The sequence below is a fragment of the Cervus elaphus genome, chromosome X (genome assembly GCF_910594005.1).
Source record: "Cervus elaphus chromosome X, mCerEla1.1, whole genome shotgun sequence".
Taxonomy (NCBI): domain Eukaryota; kingdom Metazoa; phylum Chordata; class Mammalia; order Artiodactyla; family Cervidae; genus Cervus; species Cervus elaphus.
The window spans coordinates 77,380,011-77,405,995 of NC_057848.1; the positions used below are offsets into that span (position 1 = coordinate 77,380,011).

General features: G+C 38.4%; 1 protein-coding gene across 1 annotated transcript; it reads left to right on the forward strand.

Moving 5' to 3' along the window:
* Positions 1 to 1,183: 1,183 nt before the first annotated feature.
* Positions 1,184 to 24,020, forward strand: LOC122689597 (heat shock transcription factor, Y-linked-like). Its single transcript, XM_043896185.1, has 2 exons — positions 1,184 to 1,696; positions 23,334 to 24,020. The coding sequence occupies exons 1-2, from the start codon at positions 1,184 to 1,186 to the stop codon at positions 24,018 to 24,020; spliced, it is 1,200 nt and encodes a 399-aa protein (XP_043752120.1).
* The last annotated feature ends 1,965 nt before the right edge of the window (positions 24,021 to 25,985 follow it).

Genomic DNA, 25,985 nt, shown 5'->3' on the forward strand with positions numbered 1-25,985 from the left:
GGGTGTGGGAGCCTCTTATTCATTTTCACTTGCTCAGTGATTTGGTGGTGAGGGGCAGGACACTGAAAACAGAAATTGAACCTGCAACTGAGATTTTCTGTCACATTTAAGATCAACCTCTAAGTCCAACACTGTATTTCTTTTCTTGTTCTAAGCAGTCTCTTCTTTAGATTGAAAAGCGTGAAAGAAAGAGAGAGACATAGGGGATCGTAGACCTCCTCATGTTCCAAGAGTAATTTTAATCAGAGAAGTTAGAAAAGGCAGAAACAAAGGAAAATCATGAAGCAATATAAAATAATAAGGATTTATCCATTAAGCAAAGTCAAGGATCTTTAGTTCCTCCTCAAGGGCCATAGATAATATTCTGAGCAATATCCTGTGCACAGTTTTAGAGATGCTAAAGCCCCAACCAGGCTGAAATTTAAGTACATAGACCACATAGTAGATGGAACTAGCCGGTCAATGATGTTGTCTCCCAATATCCTCAGTAACAGTCCATAGTAGAATGTCCTAAAACTGATCACACACCCCATGGCCTACTCTTACTCTGTCGTTAAATCCTTCCCCTGAAAGCATTTGGGGAGTGTGGGTCTTTTAATCACCAGCTGCTAGGACGCCTTACTTGGTCCTACAATAAACATTCCACTTGCTTTCACTCCAAGGCACAGTCAGTTGACTGACTTTATTGCACAGAAGCGAGCAGACCCAAGTTTGGTTTGGTAACAGTACTGAATGCTAAGAATGTGTGTATAGAAGAGTGATAAATCACTTTTGTTTCAGGAACCAAGTAGATTTATTGATGTGATTTTTCTGTGTAAATATTCTTTAGGAATGAGATTTTGCAGGTTTCACATTTTTGGTTACTATTTATGTAAGCAGCCTGTATTTAAGTTGATACAGAAGTAGACACTGGTTGAACATTACCCTTCAATTGCTAAAACCAGTGACTTTGTGATGTCACAGCTACCCTTCAATTGCTAGGAGACCAGTGACTTTGTGATGTCACAGCTACCCTTCAATTGCTAGGAGACCAGTGACTTTGTGATGTCACAGATTTTTGACTTTGAGAACCACTGTGATGGTCTAGAAAGTTTATCTCTGTAGGCCAGCCAGGCAGCATTTGAAGTTGCGGAGTGTAAAATCAGACAGATAAGAAAAGTATCTGAGGAAATATTTCTTTGAGATGGCACATTTTTCTTCAGAAATTCAAGATGTGCTTCCTAGAGATGAATCAACTGGTTCAGAAACCACCATTAGATCCCCTTTGTGTGATTACACACATACTGAGGACTCAGTTTTGAGATCTATCATTGAAGAAGCAGCCTTTCAGGCTTTGTTTGAGGAAGTAGTGTTAAAAATGCCACGTTACACATTTTCTGTCTCTGAAACAGATGAATTGAACGATTTTCTTTCACTCAATTTTCCTCAAAAACTTTGGAAGATAGTTGAAAGTGATCAGTTTAAATCTATTCGGTGGGACGAGAGTGGCACTTCTATAGTGATCAATGAAGAAGTCTTCAAGAAAGAAGTCTTAGAAAGAAAGGCCCCTTTCAGAATATTTGAAACTCGTAGTGTGAAAAGTATAGTTCGACAGCTTAACCTTTATGGGTTTAGAAAAAAGCAACAAACTTTTCAAAGATCTGCTTCACTAGCTGACTTTCTGGAAGAAGAAAACAATGTCTCTGTTTTGAGCAAGGTATTCCAAACTTTTCACTTATTATTGGCAATATGTAAGATTAAATCATGTAACCTAGAAAGCATGTTCACATATGTAGCTAAAACTGAATTTAAAATTGAGATAACAAACTGTTGAAAAGCTTTGTTTTTTGAAGTTGAGAACAGCTAGAGGTTAAAATATTTGATATTTAACAAACATTCCTAGCAACTTGAACCCGGATACAAGTCCTGAAGCTAATTAAAGTGGGATTGACTATATATGTTTACAACATATTTTTACTTGGTATTTACTGTATATGTTTACAACATATTTTTACTTGAGGATCATAATTGCTTCTAACATGTAAGGTTTTTTTTTTTATAGTGCTTATGCTTTCATGGTTTTTTAAATTATATTTTAAATTTTAATTGGAGGCTAGTTACATTAGAATATTGTAGTGGTTTTGCCATACATGACACGAATCAGCCATGAATGTACATGTGTTCCCCATCCTGAACCCCTCTCCCACCTCCCTCCCCATCCAATCCCTCTGGGTCATCCCAGTGCACCAGCAATGAGCACCGTGATCATGCATTGAACCTAGACTAGCAATCTGTTTCATATATGTTAATATACATATTTTGATGCTATTCTCTCAATTCATCCCACCCTTGCCTTCTCCCACAGAGTCGAAAAGACTGTTCTTTACGTGTGTGTCTCTTTTGCTGTCTCACATATAAGGTTATCATTACCATCTTTCTAAATTGCACATATATGCTTTGGTATACTGTATTGGTGTTTTTCTTTCTGGCTTAATTCACTCTAAGGCTCCAGTTTCATCCACCTCATTAGAACTGATTCAAATGTATTCTTTATAATGGCTGAGTAATATTCCATTGTGTACATGTACCACCGTTTTCTTATCCATTCGTCTGCTGATGGAAATCTAGGTTGCTTCCATGCCCTGGCTATTATAAACAGTCCTGTGATGAACATTTGCGTACAAGTGTCTCTTTCGGTTCTGGTTTTCTCAGTGTGTATGCCCAGCAGTGGGATTGCTGGGTCATATGGCAGTTCTATTTCCAGTTTTTAAAGGAATCTCCACACTGTTCTCCAGAGTGGCTGTACTAGTTTGCATTTCCACCAACAGTGTGAGAGGGTACCCTTTTCTCCACAGCCTCTCCAGCATTTATTGTTTGTAGACTTTTGGATAGCAGTGATTCTGATTGACGTAAGATGCTACCTCATTGTGGTTTTGATTTGCATTTCTCTGATAAAGTGTGATGTTGAGCATCTTTTCATGTGTTTTTTAGCCATCTGTATGTCTTCTTTGGAGAAGTGTCTGTTTAGTTCTTTATTCCCTTTTTAATTGGGTCATTTATGTATCATATCTGGAATTGAGCTGCAAGAGTTGCTTGCATATTTTTGAGATTAATATTTTGTCAGTTGCTTCGTTTGCTATTATTTCCTTCCATTCTGAAGGATGTCTTTTCACCTTGCTTATAGTATCCTTCGTTGTGCAAAAGCTTTTCTGTTTAATTAGGTCCTATTTGTTTATTTTTGCTTCTATATCCATTACTATTGGAGGTGGGTCATCGAGGGTCCTGCTGTGATTTTTGTCAGAGAGTGATTTGCCTATGTTTTCCTCTAGCAGTTTTGTAGTTTCTGGTCTAACGTTTAAATCTTTCATACATTTTGAGCTTATTTTTTGTGTATGGTGTTAGGAAGTGTTTTAGTTTCATTCTTTTACAAGTGGTTGATCAGTTTTACCAGCACCACTTGTTAAAGAGATTGTCTTTTCTCCACTGTATATCCTTGCCTCCTTTGTCAAAGATAAGGTGTCCATAGGTGCGTGGATTTATCTCTGGGTTTTCCATTATGTTCCATTGTTCTATATTTGTGTCTTTGTGCCAGTACCATACTGTCTTGATGACTGCAGCTTTGTAGTGTAACCTGAAGTCAGGCAGGTTGATTCCTCCAATTCCATTTCTTTCTCAAGATTGCTTTGACTATTCGAGGTTTTTTGTGTTTCCATACAAATTGTGAAATTATTTGTTCTATTTCTGTGACAAATACCATTGTTAACTTGATAGGGATTGCATTGAATCTATAGATATCTTTGGGTAGTAAACTCATTTTCACTATATTGGTTCTTTGAATCCATGAACATGGTATATTTTGCCATCTATTTGTGTCCTCTATGATTTCTTTCATCAGTGGTTAATAGTTTCTATATATATATATATATGTCTTTTGTTTCCCTAGGTAGATGTATTCCTAAGTATTTTGTTCTTTTCCTTGTAATGGTGGATGGAATTGTTTCCTTAAATTCTCTTTCTGTTTTCTCATTGTTAGTGTATAGGAATGCAAGGGATTTCTGTGTGTTAATTATATACCTTGCAACTTTACTATATTCATTGATTAGATCTGGTAATTTTCTGGTGGAGTCTTTAGGGTTTTCTATGCAGTGGATCATGCCATCTGCACACAGAGTTTTACTTCTTCTTTTCCAATCTGGAATCCTTTTATTTCTTTTTCTGCTCTGATTGCTGTAGCCAAAACTTACAAAACTATGTTGTATAGTAGTGGCCAGAGTGGGCACCCATGTCTTGTTCCTTTAGGAACATTTCCTTTAGGGGAAATGCTTTCAATTTTTCACCATTGAGGATAATGTTTGCTGTGGGTTTGTCATATATAGCTTTTATTATGTTGAGGTATGTTCCTCCTATTCCTGCTTTCTGGAGTGTTTTTATCATAAATGGATGTTGAATTTTGTCAAAGGAATTCTCTGCATCTATTGAGATAATCATATGGTTTTTATTTTTCAATTTGTTAATGTGGTGTATTGCATTAATTAATTTGTGAGTATTAAAGAATAATTTCATCCCTGGTATAAAGCCCAGTTAGTCATGATGTATTATTTTTCAACATGTTGCTGGATTCTGCTTGATAAGATTTTGTTAAACATTTTTGCATCTATGTTTCTCAGTCATATTGGTCTGTAGTTTTCTTTTTTTATGGCATCTTTGTCTGGTATTGATATTAGGGTGCTGGTGGCCTAATAGAATGAGTTTGGAAGTTTACATTCCTCTGCAATTTTCTGGAAGAGTTTGAGTAGGATAGGTGTTAGCTCTTCTCTAAAATTTTTCAGCTGTGAAGCCATCTGGTCCTGGGCTTTTGTTTACTGAAAGGCTTCTGACTACGTTTTAGATATCCGTGCTTGTGATGGGTCTGTTACATTTTCCATTTCTTCCTCATTCAGTTTTGGAAAGTTGTACTTTTCTAAGAATTTTTCCATTTCTTCAAGTTGTCCATTTTATTGGCCTATAGTTGCTGACAGTAGTTTCTTATGGTCCTTCATTACTGTATAGTGTCTTGTGATTTCTCCATTTTCATTTTTAATGTTTTTAAATTTGATTCTTCCCCTTTTTAACTTGATGAGTCTGGCCAGTGGTTTGTCAATTTTATTTATCTCCTCAAAGAACCAGCTTTCAGCTTTGTTGATTTTTGCTATAGTCTGTTTTGTTTCTTTTGCATTTATTTCTGCTCATTTTATTATTTCTTTCCTTCTACTTACTCTGGAGTTCTTCATTTCCTCCGTTTCTAGTTACTTTAGGTGTAGAGTTAGGTTATTGATCTGACTTTTTTCCCCTTTCTTGAGGTAAGCCTGTATTGCTATGAACCTTCCCCTAAGCACTGCTTTTACAGTGTCCCGTAGGTTTGGGGTTGTTGTGTTTTCATTTTCATTCCTTTGTATGCATATTTTGATTTCTTTTTTTATTTCTTCTGTGATTTGTTGGTTAATCAGAAGCGTGTTGTTCAGCGTCCATATGTTGGAATTTTTAATAGTTTTTCTCCTGTAATTGACATTTAATCTTACTGCATTGTGGTCTGGAGATGCTTGGAATGAGCTCAATTTTTTTGAATTTACCAAGGCTAGGTTTCTGGCCCAGGATGTGATCTATCCTGGAGAAGGGTCCATGTGCACTTGAGAAAAAAGGTGGAATTCATTGTTTTGTGGTGAAATGTCTTACAGATATCAATTAAGTCTAACTGGTCCATTGTATCATTTAAAGTTTGTCTTTCCTTGTTAATTTTCTGTTTAGCTGACATATCCATAGGTGTGAGTGGGATGTCAAGGTCTCCCACTATTATTGTGTTATTGTTAATTTCCCCTTTCATACTTGTTAGCATTTGCCTTACATATTGTGGTGCCCCTTTGTTGGGTGCATATATATTTATAATTTTTATGTCTTCTTCTTGGATTGATGCTTTGAGCATTATGTAGTGTCCTTCTTTGTCTCTTTTCACAGCCTTTATTTTAAAGTCTATTTTATTTGATATGAGTATTGCTACTCCTGCTTTCTTTTTGTCTGTATTTTCATGGAATATCTTTTTCCAACCCTTCGCTTTCAGTCTGTATGTGTCCCTTGTTTTGAGGTGGATCTCTTGTAGACAAGATATATAAGGGTCTTGTTTTTGTATCCATTCAGCCAGTCTTTGTCTTTTGGTTGGGGCATTCAACCCATTTACATTGAAGGTAATTATTGATAAGTAAGATCCCATTGCCATTTACTTTGTTATTTTGAGTTTGAGTTTATATATCCTTTCTGTGTTTCCTGTCTAGAGAAGATCCTTTAGCATTTGTTGGAGAGCTGGTTTGATGGTGCTGAATTCTCTCAGCTTTTGCTTGTCTGTAAAGCTTCTGATTTCTCCTTCATATTTGAGTGAGATCCTTCTGGGTATAATAATCTGGGTTGTTGGTTTTTCTCTTTCATTACTTTCAGTGTGTCCTGCCATTCCTTTCTGGCCTGAAGAATTTCTATTGAAAGATCAGCTGCTATCCTTATGGGAATCCACTTGTCCCTTTGTTGTTTCTCTCTTGCTGCTTTTATTTCTTCCATTTATTTTTATTAGTTGGAGTCTAATTACTTTACAATACTGTAGTGGTTCTTGCCATACACTGACATGAATCAGCCACGGACTTACATGTGTTCCCCATCCCGATCCCGCCTCCTGCCTCCCTCTCCATCCCATCCCTCTGGGTCTTTCCAGTGCACCAGCTCTGAGCACTTGTCTCATGCATCCAACCTGGGCTGGTGACCTGTTTCACCCTTGATAGTATACTTGTTTCAATGTTATTCTCTCAGAACATCCCACCCTCGCCTTCTCCCACAGAGTCCAAAATTTTGTTCTGTACATCTGTGTCTCTTTTTCTGTTTTGGATATAGGGTTATCATTACCATCTTTTAAAATTCCATATATATGCATTAGTATACTGTATTGGTCTTTATCTTCCTGGCTTACTTCACTCTGTATAATGGGCTCCAGTTTCATCCATCTCATTAGAACTGATGCAAATGAATTCTTTTTAATGGCTGAGTAATATTCCATGGTGTATATGTACCACAGCTTCCTTATCCATTTGTCTGCTGATGGGCATCTAGGTTGGTTCCATGTCCTTGCTATTATAAACTGTGCTAGGATGAACGTAGGGGTACACGTGTCTCTTTTAGATCTGGTTTCCTTGGTGTGTATGCCCAGGAGTGGGACTGCTGGGTCATATGGAAGTTCTATTTCCAGGTTTTTAAGGAATATCCACACTGTTCTCCAGAGTGGCTGTACCAGTTTGCATTCCCACCAATAGTTTAAGAGGATTTCTTTTTCTCCACACCCTCTCCAGCATTTATTGCTTGTAGACTTTTGGATAGCAACCATTCTGACTGGTGTGTAATTGTACCTCATTGAGGTTTTGATTTGCGTTTCTCTGATAATGAGTGATGTTGAGCATCTTTTCATGTGTTTGTGAGCCATCTATATGTCTTCTTTGGACAAATGTCTGTTTAGATCTTTGGCCCATTTTTTGATTGGGTCATTTATTTTTCTGGAATTGAGCTGCAGGAGTTGCTTGTATATGTTTGAGATTAATCCTTTGTCTGTCTCTTCATTTGCTGTTATTTTCTCCCAATCTGAAGGCTGTGTTTTCACCTTGCTTATAGTTTCCTTTGTTGTGCAAGCGCTTTTAAATTTAATTAGGTCCCATTTGTTTATTTTTGCTTTTATTTCCAATATTCTGGGAGGTGGGTCATAGAGGATCTTGCTGTGATTTATGTCGGAGAGTGTTTTGCCTATGTTCTCCTCTAGGAGTTTTATAGTTTCTGGTCTTACATTCAGATCTTTAATCCATTTTGAGTTTATTTTTGTTTTTGTTTTTTTTTTTTCTTAATTTTGCAGGTTATTTTTATTTTTTTTATTTTTATTTTTTATTTTTTTAAATTTTTTATTAGTTGGAGGCTAATTACTTCACAACATTTCAGTGGATTTTGTCATACATTTATATGAATCAGCCATAGATTTACACGTATTCCCCATCCCGATTCCCCCTCCCACCTCCCTCTCCACCTGATTCCTCTGGGTCTTCCCAGTGCACCAGGCTCGAGCACTTGTCTCATGCATCCCACCTCGGCCGGGGATCTGTTTCACCATAGATAGTATACATGCTGTTCTTTTGAAATATCCCACCCTCACATTCTCCCACAGAGTTCAAAAGTCTGTTCTGTATTTCTGTGTCTCTTTTTCTGTTTTGCATATAGGGTTATTGTTACCATCTTTCTAAATTCCATATATATGCGTTAGTATGCTGTAATGTTCTTTATCTTTCTGGCTTACTTCACTCTGTATAATGGGCTCCAGTTTCATCCATCTCATTAGGACTGGTTCAAATGAATTCTTTTTAATGGCTGAGTAATATTCCATGGTGTATATGTACCACAGCTTCCTTATCCATTCATCTGTTGATGGGCATCTAGGTTGCTTCCATGTCCTGGCTATTATAAACAGTGCTGCAATGAACATTGGGGTGCACGTGCCTCTTTCAGATCTGGTTTCCTCAGTGTGTATGCCCAGAAGTGGGATTGCTGGGTCATATGGCAGTTTTATTTCCAGTTTTTTAAGAAATCTCCACACTGTTCTCCATAGCGGCTGTACTAGCTTGCATTCCCACCAACAGTTTAAGAGGGTTCCCTTTTCTCCACACCCTCTCCAGCATTTATTGCTTGTAGACTTTTGGATAGCTGCCATCCTGACTGGCGTGTAATGGAACCTCATTGTGGTTTTGATTTGCATTTCTCTAATAATGAGTGATGTTGAGCATCTTTTCATGTGTTTGTTAGCCATCTGTATGTCTTCTTTGGAGAAATGTCTGTTTAGTTCTTTGGCCCATTTTTGAATTGGGTCATTTATTTTTCTGGAATTGAGCTGCAGGAGTTGTTTGTATATTTTTGAGATTAATCCTTTGTCTGTTTCTTCATTTGCTATTATTTTCTCCCAATCTGAGGGCTGTCTTTTCACCTTACTTATAGTTTCCTTTGTTGTGCAAAAGCTTTTAAGTTTCATTAGGTCCCATTTGTTTAGTTTTGCTTTTATTTCCAATATTCTGGGAGGTGGGTCATAGAGGATCTTGCTGTGATTTATGTCGGAGAGTGTTTTGCCTATGTTCTCCTCTAGGAGTTTTATAGTTTCTGGTCTTACATTTAGATCTTTAATCCATTTTGAGTTTATTTTTGTGTATGGTGTTAGAAAGTGTTCTAGTTTCATTCTTTTGCAAGTGGTTGACCAGTTTTCCCAGCACCACTTGTTAAAGAGGTTGTCTTTTTTCCATTGTATATCCTTGCCTCCTTTGTCAAAGATAAGGTGTCCATAGGTCCGTGGATTTATCTCTGGGCTTTCTATTCTGTTCCATTGATCTATATTTCTGTCTTTGTGCCAGTACCATACTCTCTTGATGACTGTGGCTTTATAGTAGAGTCTGAAGTCAGGCATGTTGATTCCTCCAGTTCCATTCTTCTTTCTCAGAATTATTTTGGCTATTCGAGGTTTTTTGTATTTCCATACAGATTGTGAAATTATTTGTTCTAGTTCTGTGAAAAATACCGTTGGTAGCTTGATAGGGATTGCATTGAATCTATAGATAGCTTTGGGTAGAATAGCCATTTTCACAATATTGATTCTTCCAATCCATGAACACGGTATGTTTCTCCATCTGTTTGTGTCCTCTTTGATTTCTTTCATCAGTGTTTTATAGTTTTCTATGTATAGGTCTTTTGTTTCTTTAGATAGATATACTCCTAAGTATTTTATTCTTTTTGTTGCAATGGTGAATGGTATTGTTTCCTTAATTTCTCTTTCTGTTTTTTCATTGTTAGTATATAGGAATGCAAGGGATTTCTGTGTGTTAATTTTATATCCTGCAACTTTGCTATATTCATTGATTAGTTCTAGTAATTTTCTGGTAGAGTCTTTAGGGTTTTCTATGTAGAGGATCATGTCATCTGCAAACAGTGAGAGTTTCACTTCTTCTTTTCCTATCTGGATTCCTTTGATTTCTTTTTCTGCTCTGATTGCTGTGGCCAAAACTTCCAACACTATGTTGAATAGTAGTGGTGAGAGTGGGCACCCTTGTCTTGGTCCTGATTTCAGGGGAAATGCTTTCAATTTTTCACCACTGAGGGTGATGCTTGCTGTGGGTTTGTCATATATAGCTTTTATTATGTTGAGGTATGTTCCTTCTATTCTTGCTTTTTGGAGTGTTTTAATCATAAATGAGTGTTGAATTTTGTCAAAGGCTTTCTCTGCATCTATTGAGATAATCATATGGTTTTTATCTTTCAATTTGTTAATGTGGTGTATTACATTGATTGATTTGCGGATATTAAAGAATCCTTGCATTCCTGGGATAAAGCCCACTTGGTCGTGGTGTATGATTTTTTTAATATGTTGTTGGATTCTGTTTGCTAGAATTTTGTTAAGGATTTTTGCATCTATGTTCATCAGTTATATTGGTCTGTAGTTTTCTTTTTTTGTGGCATCTTTGTCTGGTTTTGGAATAAGGGTGATGGTGGCCTCATAGAATGAGTTTGGAAGCTTACCTTCATCTGCAATTTTCTGGAAGAGTTTGAGTAAGATAGGTGTTAGCTCTTCTCTAAATTTTTGGTAGAATTCAGCTGTGAAGCCATCTGGTCCTGGGCTTTTGTTTGCTGGAAGATTTTTGATTACAGTTTCGATTTCCTTGCTTGTGATGGGTCTGTTAAGATCTTCTATTTCTTCCTGGTTCAGTTTTGGAAGGTTATACTTTTCTAAGAATTTGTCCATTTCATCCAAGTTGTCCATTTTATTGGCATAGAGCTGCTGGTAGTAGTCTCTTATGATCCTTTGTATTTCAGTGTTGTCTGTTGTGATCTCTCCATTTTCATTTCTAATTTTGTTAATTTGGTTCTTTTCTCTTTGCTTCTTAATGAGTCTTGCTAATGGTTTGTCAATTTTGTTTATTTTGTAAAAAAAACCAGCTTTTAGCTTTGTTGATTTTTGCTATGGTCTCTTTAGTTTCTTTTGCATTTATTTCTGCCCTGATTTTTAAGATTTCTTTCCTTCTGCTAACCCTGGGGTTCTTCATTTCTTCCTTCTCTAATTGCTTTAGGTGTAGAGTTAGGTTATTTATTTGGCTTTTTTCTTGTTTCTTGATGTAAGCCAGTAATGCTATGAACCTTCCCCTTAGCACTGCTTTTACAGTGTCCCATAGGTTTTGGGTTGTTGTGTTTTCATTTTCATTCATTTCTATACATATTTTGATTTCTTTTTTGATTTCTTCTATGATTTGTTGGTTATTCAGAAGCGTGTTATTTAGCCTCCATATGTTTCAAGTTTTAACAATTTTTTTCCTGTAATTGAGATCTAATCTTACTGCACTGTGGTCAGAAAAGATGACTGGAATGATTTCAATTTTTTTGAATTTTCCAAGACCAGATTTATGGCCCAGGATGTGATCTATTCTGGAGAAGGTTCCGTGTGCACTTGAGAAAAAGGTGAAGTTGATTGTTTTGGGGTGAAATGTCCTATAGATATCAATTAGGTCTAGCTGGTCCATTGTGTCATTTAAGGTTTGTGTTTCCTTGTTAATTTTCTGTTTAGTTGATCTATCCATAGTTGTGAGTGGGGTATTAAAGTCTCCCACTATTATTGTGTTACTAGTAATTTCCTCTTTCATACTCGTTAGTGTTTGCCGTACATATTGCGGTGCTCCTATGTTGGGTGCATATATATTTATAATTGTTATATCTTCTTCTTGGATTGATCCTTTGATCATTATGTAGTGTCCTTCTTTGTCTCTTTTCACATCCTTTATTTGAAAGTCTATTTTATCTGATATGAGTATTGCGACTCCTGCTTTCTTTTGGTCTCCGTTTGCATGAAATATTTTTTTCCAGCCCTTCACTTTCAGTCTGTATGTGTCTCTTGTTTTGAGGTGGGTCTCTTGTAGACAGCATATATAGGGGTCTTGTTTTTGTATCCATTCAGCCAATCTTTGTCTTTTGATTGGGGCATTCAACCCATTTACATTTAGGGTAATTATTGATAGGTGTGGTCCCGTTGCCATTTACTTTGTTGTTTTGGGTTCACATTTATACAACCTTTCTGTGTTTCCTGTCTAGACAAGATCCTTTAGCATTTGTTGAAGAGCTGGTTTGGTGGTGCTGAATTCTCTCAGCTTTTGCTTATCTGTAAAGCTTATAAATTCTCCTTCATATCTGAATGAGATCCTTGCTGGATACAGTAATCTAGGTTGTAGGTTATTCTCTTTCATTACTTTCAGTACGTCCTGCCATTCCCTTCTGGCCTGGAGGGTTTCTATTGATAGATCAGCTGTTATCCTTATGGGAATCCCTTTGTGTGTTATTTGTTGTTTCTCCCTTGCTGCTTTTAATATTTGTTCTTTGTGTTTGATCTTTGTTAATTTGATTAATATGTGTCTTGGGGTGTTTCGCGTTGGGTTTACCCTGTTTGGGACTCTCTGGGTTTCTTGGACTTGGGTGGCTATTTCCTTCCCCATTTTGGGGAAGTTTTCAGCTATTATCTCCTCGAGTATTTTCTTATGGCCTTTCTTTTTGTCTTCTTCTTCTGGAACTCCTATGATTCGAATGTTGGGGCATTTCACATTGTCCCAGAGGTCCCTGAGGTTGTCCTCATTTCTTTTGATCCTTTTTTCTTTTTTCCTCTCTGCTTCATTTATTTCCACCATTTTATCTTCTACCTCACTTATCCTATCTTCTGCCTCAATTATTCTACTCTTGGTTCCCTCCAAAGTGTTTTTGATCTCATTCATTGCATTATTCATTTTTAATTGATTCTTTTTTATTTCTTCTAGGTCTTTATTAAACATTTCTTGTATCTTTTCAATTTTTGTTTCCAGGCTATTTATCTGTAACTCCATTTTGTTTTCAAGATTTTGGATCATTTTTATTATCATTATTCTAAATTCTTTTTCAGGTAGATTCCCTATCTCCTCCTCTTTTGTTTGACTTGGTGGGCATTTTTCATGTTCCTTTACTTGTTGGGTGTTTCTCTGCCTTTTCATCTTGTTTAGATTGCTGTGTCTGGAGTGGACTTTCTGTATTCTGGAGGTCTGTGGTTCCTTTTTATTGTGGCGGATTTACCCAGTGGGTGGGGTTAGATGATTGGCTTGTCAAGGTTTCCTGGTTAGGGCAGCTTGCGTCAGTGTTCTGGTGCGTGGAACTTGATTTCTTCTCTTTGGAGAGCAATGGAGTGCCCAGTAATGAGTTTTGAGATGGGTCTATGTGTTAGGTGTGACCTTGGGCAGCCTGTATGTTGACGTTCAGGGCTATGTTCCTGCGTTGCTGGAGAATTTGCGTGGTATGTCTTGCTCTAAAACTTATTGGCTCTTGGGTGGTGGTTGGTTTCAGTGTAGGTATGGAGGCTTTTGGACGGTCACTTATTACTTAAAGTTCCATGTAGGCAGGAGTTTTCTGGTGTTCTCAGGTTTTGGGCTTAAGTCTCCTGCCTCTGGATTTCAGTTTTATTCTTCCTGTAGTCTCAGGACTTCTCCAACTATACAGCACTGATAATAAAACTTCTAGGTTAATGGCGAAAAGATTCTCCCCCATTAGGGACACCCAGAGAGGTTCACAGAGTTACACGAAGAAGAGGAGAGGGAGGAGGGAGATAGAGATGAGCAGGAGGAGAAAAAGGGGGACTCAAGAGGAGAGAGACAGATCTACGCAGCTGTCTGTTCCCAGAGTGTTCTCCGTAGGCCAGTCACCTACAAAGATTCACAGAATTGGATTGGGAAGAGAAGGGGAAAGGAGGAAATAGAGGTGTTCTGAGGTAGAAAACAGAGAGTCAAGATTGGGAGAGAATAATCTTCGGTTTAAAAATAGGGCTTCTCTTCTTTTTTTTTTTTTTTGTAAGGTTATAGTGTGTTGAAAATGAAAATTAAGGAGTAGTAGAGGAGTACTAGAGGACTTTAAAAGAAATAAGAGGAAAAGAAAAATAGAAAATAGAAGAGAAAAAGGAAAGAAAAAGAAAAAAAAAGAAGAAAAAAGAAAAAAAAAAGAAAAAGAAAAAAAAAAGAAAGGAAAAAAAAATTTTTTTTTCTCCTAATTAAAAAAATCATAAAAATCTATGGAAATGAAAGTTAAGGAGTAATGGGGGAGTAATAGGGGATTTTAAAGAAAATAAAAGAGAAAAAATAAAAAATAAAAAAAATAAAAAAAAGAGAAAAAAGTAAAATTATATCTAGGAGTTTCTCTAAAGCTGTTGCAGTCAGTGTGGGTTCGGCTCAGTTTCAGATAGCTCCTCGTTCCAGCTTACACTTCTCGGTATCTACAGGCCCCTTACGGTGTAGTTGGTGTTTTCTAGAGGGATTTTAATCTGTTGCACCAGTCCCTTCTGAAGTGGTTCCCTTTGTTTATTTGGCTTCTGTTTGCCGGTCTCTTCAGAGCCTTATTTCCACCCTGACACAGGCGGGCGGAGGTGGACTCTTATTCAGGTAGCTAGTTCCGTCGCTCTGCGGGGAGGGGCTGGCTCCGCGGGGACAGGCTGGCGCTGCAGGGAGGGGCTGGCACTGTGGGGGTGGGCTTGTGCCTCGGGACGGGCTGGCGCTGCCGGGAGGGGCTGACGCTGCTTTCTCCGTCTGGGCTGCTCAGGCTCCTGGCTGTTCTATATGGAGCGCGCCCCGCGCTGCGCGAGGTTCCAGCCCTCGGGTGTTACACAAAAGCGCGGAACGAAAAGCTCCGCCTGCTCTCTGTGCCTTCCCCGTCAGAGCGGTCCAGGCAGCCAGGGGCTTGGTGGGCGCACTCTCCCCAGGTGTGGCGCACCCACTCCCTTCCACGGACCCAGTTTCAGTTTCCTCTGGCACCAGTCGGGTGCGCGCACCCTCTGCCCTCTGCGTCCCCAGCCCCAGTCCTCGCCCACGCCGGTCGGGTGCCTGCGCCCTGTGTCTCGCCGCGACCTTCCCCTCCCCCCTGCCTCCTGCCTCCGGCGGGGCTGGGCCGGTCCGCAGCCTGCGAGCTCTTCTCTGGACTTTCTCGGTCTCTTTGTTCTGCGAACGGCCGGCAGTGTGTTCGGGCCGGTTAATGTACTCTCTCTCTTTTGGTCTCCCACAGTTCAAGTTGGCACCTCACAGAAGCTCCCTCCGATTGTCCTCAGGGAACTCAGGCCAGGACCCTACCCCAAGCAATGCCGCCCAAGACTCCCTTCCCGGGACGAATCTCCGTCCTCAGCTCTTTTGTCTCACTTTTTATCTTTTATATTTTGTCTTACCTCCTTTCGATGACAATGGGCTGCTTTTCTGGGCGCCTGATGACCTCAGCTAGCGATCAGAAGTTGTTCTGTGAAGTTTGCTCTGCGTTCAGTTATTCTTTCGATGAATTTGTAAGAGAGAAAGTGGTCTCCCAGTCCTACTCCTCCGCCATCTTGGCTCCTCCTCTCTTATTTTTGTGTATGGTGTTAAAAAGTGTCCTAGTTTCATTGTTTTACAAATGGTTGACCAGTTTTCCCAGCACCACTTGTTGAAGAGGTTGTCTTTTTTCCGTTGTATATTCTTGCCTCCGTTGTCAAAGATAAGGTGTCCACAGGTACGTGGATTTATCTCTGGGCTTTCTATTTTGTTCCATTGATCTATATTTCTGTCTTTGTGCCAGTACCATACTCTCTTGATGACTGTGGCTTTGTAGTAGAGCCTGAAGTCAGGCAGGTTGATTCTTCCAGTTCCATTCTTCTTTCTCAAGATTGCTTTGGCTATTCGAGGTTTTTTGTATTTCCATACAAATTGTGAAATTATTTGTTCTAGTTCTGTGAAGAATACCGTTGGTAGCTTGATAAGGATTGCATTGAATCTATAGATTGCTTTGGGTAGAATAGCCATTTTGACAGTATTGATTCTTCCAATCCATGAACACGGTATGTTTCTCCATCTGTTTGTGTCCTCTTTGATTTCTTTCATCAGTGTTTTATAGTTTTCTATGTATAGGTCTTTTGTTTCTTTTGGTAGATATACTCCTAAGTATTTTATTCTTTTTGTTGCAATGGTGAATGGTATTGTTTCCTTAATTTCTCTTTTTGTTTTCTCATTGTTAATGTATAGGAATGCAAGGGATTTCTGTGTGTTAATTTTATTCTTGCAACTTTACTATATTCATTGATTAGCTCTAGTAATTCTCGTAGAATCTTTAGGGTTTTCTATGTAGAGGATCATGTCATCTGCAAACAGTGAGAGTTTCACTTCTTCTTTTCCTATCTGGATTCCTTTGATTTCTTTTTCTGCTCTGATTGCTGTGGGCAAAACTTCCAAATCTATGTTGAGTAGTAGTGGTGAAAATGGGTACACTTGTCTTGTTCCTGATTTTAGGGGAATGCCTTCAAATGCTTTCAAGTTTTCACCATTGAGGATAATGTTTACTGTGGGGTTGTCATATATAGCTTTTATTGTGTTTCAGTATGTACCTTCTCAGAGAAGGCAATGGCACTCGACTCCAGTACTCTTGCCTGGAAAATCTCATGGATGTTGGAGCCTGGTATGCTGCAGCCCATGGGCTCGTGAAGAGTCAGACATGACTGAGCGACTTCACTTTCACTTTTCACCTTTATGCATTGGAGAAGGAAATGGCAACCTACTCCAGTGTTCTTGCCTGGAGAATCCCAGGGATGGGGTCACACAGAGTCAGACACGACTGAAGTGACTTAGCAGTAGCAGCATGTTCCTTCTATTCCTGCTTTCTGGAGAGTTTTTATCATAAATGGATGTTGAATTTTGTCAAAGGCTTTTTCTGCATCTATTGAGATAATCATATGGATTTTATCTTTCAATTTGTTAATATGGTGTATGACATTGATTGATTTGTGGATATTAAAGACTCCTTGCATTCCTGGGATAAAGCCTACTTGGTGATGATGTATGATCTTTTTCATATGTTGTTGGATTCTGTTTGCTAGAATTTTGTGAAGGATTTTTGCATCTATGTTCATCAGTGATATTGGCCTGTAGTTTTCCTTTTTTCATGGCATCTTTGTCTGGTTTTAGATTAGGGTGATGGTGACCTCATAGAATGAGTTTGGAAGTTTACCTTCTTCTGCAATTTTCTGGAAGAGTTTGAGTAAGATAGGTGTTAGCTCTTCTCTCAATTTTTGGTAGAATTCAGCTGTGAAGCCATCTGTTCCTGGGCTTTTGTTTGCTGGAAAATTTCTGATTACAATTTCGATTTCCATGCTTGTGATGTGTCTGTTAAGATCTTCTGTTTCTTCCTGGTTCAGTTTTGGAAAGTTATGCTTTTCTAGGAATTTGTCCATTTCTTCCAAGTTTTCCATTTTATTGGCATAGCATTGCTGGTAGTAATATCTTATGACCCTTTGTATTTCAGTGTTGTCTGTTGTGATCTCTCCATTTTCATTTCTAATTTTGTTGATTTGGTTCTTCTCCCTTCGATTCTTAATGAGTCTTGCTAATGGTTTGTCAATTTTGTATATCTACTCAAAGACCCAGCTTTTAGCTTTGTTGATTTTTGCTATGGTATCTCTCTCTCTCTCTCTCTCTCTTTTTTTTTTTTTGCATTTATTTCTACCCTTATTTTTAAGATTTCTTTCCTTCTACTAACCCTGGGGTTCTTCATTTCTTCCTTCTCTAGTTGCTTTAGGTGTAGAGCTAGGTATTTATTTGACTTTTTTCTTGTTTCTTGAGGTAAGCCTGTATTGCTATGAACCTTCCCCCAATCACTGCTTTTACAGTGTCCCATAGGTTTGGGGTTGTTGTGTTCTCATTTTCATTTGTTTTTATGCATATTTTGATTTCTTTTTTTATTTCCTCTATGATTTGTTGGTTATTCATAAGCGTGTTATTTAGCCTCCATATGTTTGAATTTTTAATAGTTTTCTTCCTGTAATTGAGATCGAGTCTCACTGCATTGTGGTCAGAAATGATGGCTTGAATGATTTCAATTTTTTTGAATTTCCCAAGGCTAGATTTATGGCCCAGGATGTGATGTATTCTGGAGAAGGTTCCGTGTGCACTTGAGAAAAAGGTGAAATTGATTGTTTTGGGTGCAATGTCCTATAGATATCAATTAGGTCTAGCTGGTCCATTGTGTCATTTAAAGTTTGTGTTTCCTTGTTAATTTTCTATTTAATATATCTATCCATAGGTGTGAGTAGGGTAGTAAAGTCTCCCACTATTATTGTGTTATTGTTAATTTTCCCTTTTATACTCATTAGCATTTGCCTTACATATTGTGGTCCTCCTATGTTGGGTGCATATATATATATGTATATATATAATTGTTATATCTTCTTCTTGGATTCATCCTTTGATCATTATGTAGTGTCTTTCTTTGTCTCTTTTCACAGCCTTTATTTATTTAATTTTTTTCCATTTATTTTTATTCATTGGAGGTTAATTACTTTACAATATTGCAGTGGTTTTTGCCATACATTGACATGAATCAGCCACGGATTTATGTCTTCCCCATTCCGATCTCCTCTCCCGCCTCCCTCTACATCCCATCCCTCTGGGTCTTTCCAGTGCACCAGCCCTGAGCACCTGTCTCATGCATCCAACCTGGGCTGGTGATCTGTTTCACCCTTGATAGTATACTTGTTTCAATGATGTTCTCTCTAAACATCCCACCCTTGCCTTCTCCCACAAAGTCTAAAAGTCTGTTCTATACATCTGTGTCTCTTTTTCTGTTTTGCATAGAGGGTTATTGTTATCATCTTCTAAAATTCCATATATATATATATATATGTTAGTATACTGTATTGGTCTTTATCTTTCTGGCTTACTTCACTCTGTATAATTGGCTCCAGTTTCACCCATCTCATTAGAACCGATTCAAATGAATTCTTTTTAATGGCTGAGTAATATTCCATGGTGTATATGTACCACAGCTTCCTTATTCCTTCATTCGTCTACTGATGGGCATCTAGGTTCTTTCCATGTCCTTGCTATTATAAACAGTGCTGTGATGAACATAGGGGTGCATGTGTCTCTTTCAGATCTGGTTTCCTTGGTGTGTATGCTCAGGAGTGGGATTGCTGGGCCATATGACAGTTCAATTTCCAGTTTTTTAAGAAATCTCCACAGTGTTCTCCATAGTGGCTCACAGTCTTTATTTTAAAGTCTATTTTATCTGATATGAGTATTGTGACTCCTGCTTTCGTTTGGTCTCCATTTGCATGAAATTATTTTTTCTATCCCTTCACTTTCAGTCTGTATGTGTCCCTTGTTTTGAGGTGAGTCTCTTGTAGACAGCATATATAGGGGTCTTGTTTTTGTATCCATTCAGCCAGTCTTTGTCTTTTGGTTGGGGCATTCAGCCCATTTACATCAAAGGTAATTATTGATAGGTATGGTCCCATTGTCATTTACTTTGTTGTTTTGGGTTTGCTTTTATACACGCTTTCTGTGTTTCCTGTCTAGAGTAGATCCTTTAGCATTTGTTGAAGAGCTGGTTTGGTGGTGCTGAATTCTCTCAGCTTTTGCTTATCTGTAAAGCTTTTGAATTCTCCTTCCTATATGAATGAGATCCTTGCTGGGTACAGTAATCTGGTTTGTAGATTATTCTCTTTCACTACTTTAAGTATGTCCTGCCATTCCCTTCTGGCCTGAAGAGTTTTATTGATAAATCAGCTCTTATCCTTATGGGAATCCCTTTGTGTGTTATTTGTTGTTTCTCCCTTGCTGCTTTTAATATTTGCTCTTTGTGTTTGATCTTTGTTAATTTGATTAATAAGTGTCTTGAGGTGTTTCACCTTGGGTTTATCATGTTTGGGACTCTCTGGGTTTCTAGGACTTGTGTAACTATTTCATTCCCCATTTTAGAGAAGCTTTCAGGTATTATCTCCTCAAGTATTTTCTCATGGCCTTTCTTCTTGTCTTCTTCTTCTGGGACTCCTATGATTCATATGTTGGGGCATTTCACATTTCCCAGAGTTCCCTGAGGTTGTCCTCATTTCTTTTGATTCTTTTTTCTTTTTTACTCTCTGCTTCATTCATTTCCACCACTTTATCTTCTACCTCACTTATCCTATCTTCTGTCTCCGTTATTCTACTGTTGGTTCCCTCCAGAGTGTTTTGGATCTCATTTATTGCATTATTCATTATATACTGACTCTTTTTTATTTCTTCTAGGTCCTTGTTAAGCATTTCTTGTATCCTCTCAATCCTAGTCTCCAGCCTATTTATCTGTAACTCCATTTTGTTTTCAAGATTTTGGATCATTGTTATTATCATTATTCTAAATTCTTTTTCAGGTAGATTCCCTATCTCCTCCTCTTTTGTTTGGCTTGGTGGGCATTTTTCATGTTCCTTTACTTGTTGGGTATTTCTCTGCCTTTTCATCAGTTTAGATTGCTGTATTTGGAGTGACCTTTTTGTGTTCTGGTGTTCTGTGGTTCCTTTTTATTGTGGAGGTTTCTCCCAGTGGGTGGGGTTGGATGATTGGCTTGTCAAGGTTTCTTGGTTAGGGAAACTTGTGTCAATGTTCTGGTGCGTGGAACTGGATTTCCTCTCTCTGGAATGCAATGGAGTGTCCAGTAGTGAGTTTTGAGATGTGTCTATGTGTTTGGTGTGACGTTGGGTAGCCTGTATGTTGACGCTCAGGGCTATGTGCCTGCGTTGCTGGAGAATTTGCATGGTATGTCTTGCTCTGGAACTTATTGGCTCTTGGGTGGTGGTTGGTTTCAGTGTAGGTATGGAGGCTTTTGGGTGATCTCTTATTACTTAATGTTCCCTGTAGTCAGGAGGTCTTTGGTGTTCTCAGGTTTTGGGCTTAAGTCTCCTGCCTCTGGATTTCAATCTTATTCTTCCAGTAGCCTCAAGGCTTCTCTAACTATACAGCATTGATAATAAAACTTCTCGGTTAATGGTGAAAAGATTCTCCACAGTGAGGGACACCCAGAGAGGTTCACAAAGTTACATGAAGAAGAGGAGAGGGAGGAAGGAGATAGAGATGAGCAGGAGGAGAAAAGGGTGGACTCAAGAGGAGAGAGAGGGAGATCTATGCAGTTCTCTCTTCCCTAAGTGTTCCCTAAGTGGGTCCAGAACACCCACAGAGATTCACAGAATTGGATTGAGAAGAGAAGGGGGAGGGTGGAAATAGAGGTGATCTAGGGGAGAAAAAGGAGAGTCAAAAGGGGGAGAGAGTCATCATCACACTCCTAAGTAAAAATGGGTACTGAATATTGGATTCTTAATGTCCAAAATTGATATCAAATACTGAAAAACAAAGATGAAAAATCTAGAGTAGAGGTTAGACTCTTAAAAATACAATATTAAGAACAAAAACACAAAAATTTAAGAAATATATATGAAGGTCACTTTAAAAATAGGGTCTTCTTTTTTTTTGCAAAGTTAGAGTGAAATGAAAATGAAAATTAAGGAGTAATAGAGGACTTTAAAAGAAAATAAAAATATTTAATTTAAAAAATAGTAAAATTATATGAGAATGAAAATGAAAGTTAAGGAGTAATAGAGGACACTGAAAGAAAATAATAGAAGAAAAGAAAAATCAGGAAAAAATTAATTAAAAAATAATAAAAATATATGAAACTGAAAATTAAGGAGTAATGGAGGAGTAATAGAGGACTTTAAAAAAATAAAAGAAAACGACAGTTAAGGAGTAATAGAGGAGTAATAAGGAATTTTAAAAGAAAATAAAAGAGAAAATTAAAAAAAAAGAAAAGATAAAAAAATTTTTATTTAAAAAAATAGTAAAAATATATCTAGAAATTTCTCTGGAGCTGTTGCGTGCACAGTGGGTTCAGTTCAGTTTCAGACAGCTCCTTGTTCCAGCTTACACTTCTCGATATCTATAGGCCCCTTCCAGTTTAGTTGGTGTTGACCACAGGGATTTTAATCTGTTGCACTGGTCACTTCTGAAGCGGTTCCCTTTGTTTCTTTGGCCTCTGTTTGCAGGTCTCTTCTGTGTCTAACTTCCGCCCTGACACAAGCAGGTGGAGGTTGTCTCTTGTTTTGGTTTGCTTGTTCAGTCGTGTTGTGGGGAGGGAGGGGCACTGCACAGAAATGTCACTGGCCTGTGTTGGGAGCAGTCGCAGTATTCCAGCCACACTGGGTTTGCCCCCTCTCTCAGCGTGTGTGCTTTCCCCGTCTACACTGCTCAGGCTCCAGGCTGCTCTATAGGGAGTGGGTCCTGAGTTGCGTGTGGTTCCAGTTTTCGGGTTCTGCACAAAAGCACAGACTCGGTTGGGCCTTCGTTTTGTGCCTTCCCCGGCCTGAGCAGCTCAGGAGGCCAGGAGCTTGACAAGCACACTCTCCCTGGGTGCAGTGCGCCTTATCCCCTCAGTGGTCACAACCTCAGTTTCCACGCGCACCGGTTTGGTGCGCCTTGTATCTGCTCTGGGGAGTTGGTCTCTAGCCGCAACCCTCCTGGTAGATGTCAACCATCTAGAATCTCAGGAAGTCCTTGGTTAGAAACTGGAAGCCTGTTTGCAGTTTGGTAGGGGATGCCGTCTCTGGGGCCGAGTTTGCCCCTTTCCCCTCCCTCCTGCCCCCTGCCTCCAGCAGGGGATTGGCTAGTCCACAGCTGGCTAGCTCTTCTCTGGATTTGTTCAGTCTTTCTTTTGTTCTGCGAACGGCTGGCAGTGTGTTCCATTAGCGTGCTTTTTGCTGGTTAATTTTCTCTCTCTCTCTTGCTATCCCACAGTTTAAGTTGCTGTCTCACATTAGCTCCCTCCAATTGCCCTCAGGGCATTCAGGCCCGGTCCCTACCCTAAGCAATACCGCCTGCTCTTCTCGTTCAGCCTCCACTTGCTGGTGGCGAATGCGAGCACTGGGAGTTGCCGTTAAGCATGTAATCTGTGGGTTTTATTTATTTATTTGATTTTCTCCTAGGTTTGTAGCCCTCTGTGGTTCCGACACTCTCCACAGACCCACTGGTGAGAGTGTTTCCTAATGTTTGGGAACTTCTCCTCTTTTAAAACTCCCTTCCTGGGACAGATCTCCATCCCTACGTCTTTTGTGTCTCTTTTTATCTTTTATATTTTGTCCTACCTTCTTTCAAAGACAATGGGTTGCCATTCTGGGGGCTTGATGTCCTCTGCCAGCATTCAGAAGATGTTTTGTGGAATTTGCTCAGCTTTCAAATGTTTTTTCAAAGAATTCGTGGGGGAAAAAGTAGTCTCCCTGTCTTATTCTTCTGCCATCTTCAGAACGCCTCTCTCTAACATGTAAGATGTTAAAACTACTAATGGAGGTATTTTATTTGATGTTATTTCATTTGTATCATTAAAAAAATAAATGCTTATAGTTTAGTTTTGCTTGTGAGTTTTACCTTGGTTTATAAAGAAACTAAATAATTTTCTCCTTTGATTTTAGTTACAGATCTATCATAATCCAAATTTCAAAAGAGGCTATCCCCAACTTTTACTAAGACTGAAAAGAAGAGTTGGGATTAAAAATGTCTCTCCAATATCTTCATTAGTTCCAGATTACAAGAAGAAGCATGTTAAAGCATGGGGCAACATAGATGATCGTAACTCTAATTTCCTTCCTGAAACTTGTGGGGAGAGTGCATTTTCAGCCTCGACAAGTTTAAGTGTGCCTTTCATACAAAACCCTTATACCAGGCAGACAGTCGCTAATAGAAGTGCCCTAGTTCCGTGTGATTTTCCTTCCCCATCATCAATATCAGTTAGACAAACAGAACAGATTGTGATAGATCAGCCTGCTGTTTTAAATCAGTTGAGCATTTTAAATTGGCACTCACATAGCAGCTACACTCAAGCAAATGGCCTCATTGACAACATTACTACTACAATTACTTCTATTTCTCAGAACCACATCGTATCTCCATTACAGAGCAGTTATTTTGGACTGATGGTAGAGCCTTCTAAATTTCCAGTTAGGTACAGCAATATGTCAGCCTATGACAGTCCTTTTCCTAACCTGCAACAGAGTGGCAATTCATGGTCCCCAGTGCCAAGGATCTGTGATATATCTGCCTCCTCTCTTTCAAAGTCAACTCATCAAAAATCTTCATTATATGAAAACCATCCTAATTAAAACTGATCTATCAAATATGTGCCAGATTATGCAGCATAATGAAGATGAAAATTTATGGTGGGAGACGTCAACAAATTCCTACAATTCTCATATTTGAACAATAAAGTTACATGTTCATCTTCATAGTTTCATTTTCTATTTTGAAACGAGTAAATGGGGCCTTATTTCATTGTCTGGCTATATTAATGTGTTGTTTTATACACTCTTTAGTTCAAGGAAGCATTCTTTATGCATCCTAGGTAAATGATAGCTAATCAGTTGTTTCTAAGCAAGAAAATGAGAACAAAGGGAAGAGAGGTAAAGAATGTAAAAGTGATTTCTGAAATCATCCCTGCTGAAGTGAATGGGTGTCTACATTATGATGGTATGGGAGAAGGAAGGGATACAAATAAAATAAAAAAATGCAAATACACAGTACATACCTTGGAGTATTCTGAGTTACATCATACTCTATGAGTTACTGGATAGAGTCTTAAGAGGTTAGACAGATTGTCCTCATTATAGAAATTCATTTCACCTATGAAAATATAGATGTTGTAGCATATCCAAAATCATGATCGCCATCATACCATCACTGGGATACCAAAGATAACATGACCTAGTCAATGATTGGCCCATGGTCAGCACAAGATTGGCACTTTACAAGATAGGTATTTTACCTTATAATACAAGGCATTATATAGGATCATTTTTGCTCTGCTCTCCTTAAGGCATGCCTTTATTTCCTCCCACCAAGATCCCACCCTATATTTCCTAGTGCATATTTAGATGTTGCTTATCTCTTCCCACAGAGACAGAATAAATTCCTTGTGGTGATTGCAGCACCTCAGTATGGTTAACAAATTCTTTGAAGACATGATATCTGTTTCCTTTGTTGTTTCATTATCTTTCTGTTACACTGGGATTCTGGAGTTACAATCACACAAACTACTTTCAGTCATGCTAAGCCCCACCTCACAACTTTGCCTCAACTGTTTCTTAGCGTTGGAAGGAACCTCTGTTTGCCCTCCTATCAAGGTAAGCACAGATAACAGGTCTTCAACGTGTTCTGGGCCTACCCTCCTTTCTTTATGTATCTTTCACATCAGCTAAAACATAGAGCCTGAAAATGACACATTTAAAGTACTTACTGAATTATAATAAAGAAATGCAATAACCAATCAAATGCTATATACATTACTCAACAACATCCCATAACCTACACTAGCATCATAATTGACTTTTCCTATTTACTGAAAAAAAATTTCCGAGTTGATAAATATTTATTATATTTAAATGAATATCACATGTGGTAATTCAAATTACAAAATGATTGCTGCTCTCATGAAGTTTACAGTCTATATGAACCCATTCTAAGCACGTTGCTTCAGGCCCCAGTTCCCTAAAATTCAGTAGTAGTTAATAGAGATATGTATTTTTTTTTTTTTAAAAGGGGAATCATTCAATTTAATCGTCTAGAAAAGTCATGGAATAAGCAGGAATCAAAATAAATGGTAATCCTTAATATATTTCACAATGAAATACTCTGAGCAGACTGTGCTTGTTGGACTATCCAGATTGTCATGAACACTGACTAGAAATCTTGGTAATCTCAAACTTGTGGCCATTCCTTTAGACAGTGGTGGCAACATCAAATCATGTCCCTGTTTTATTATGCTAATCCGCATAGGACAGCACAATGTTAAGTTCACCGTTCTCATTCTTGCAGCCAACAGACAGTGAAATCTGTGGAATATTTGCATAAATAAGGGAGTTGTCCACACAGCACACACTTTATCTTTCACTGAAAACTTTCATTAAATGTAGGTGAGAATACCATGCTTTAGAGAGGTAAGTATTTTACAGCAACTGTAAGAGCTATTGAAATTGGTGTCCTTAGTTATCACTTCAAGCACAAAGTCCAATGGCCTTGTTTTAGATTTCAGGCATCTTAGTACGTAGTCAAATTTGCTTGTATTGAGAAAT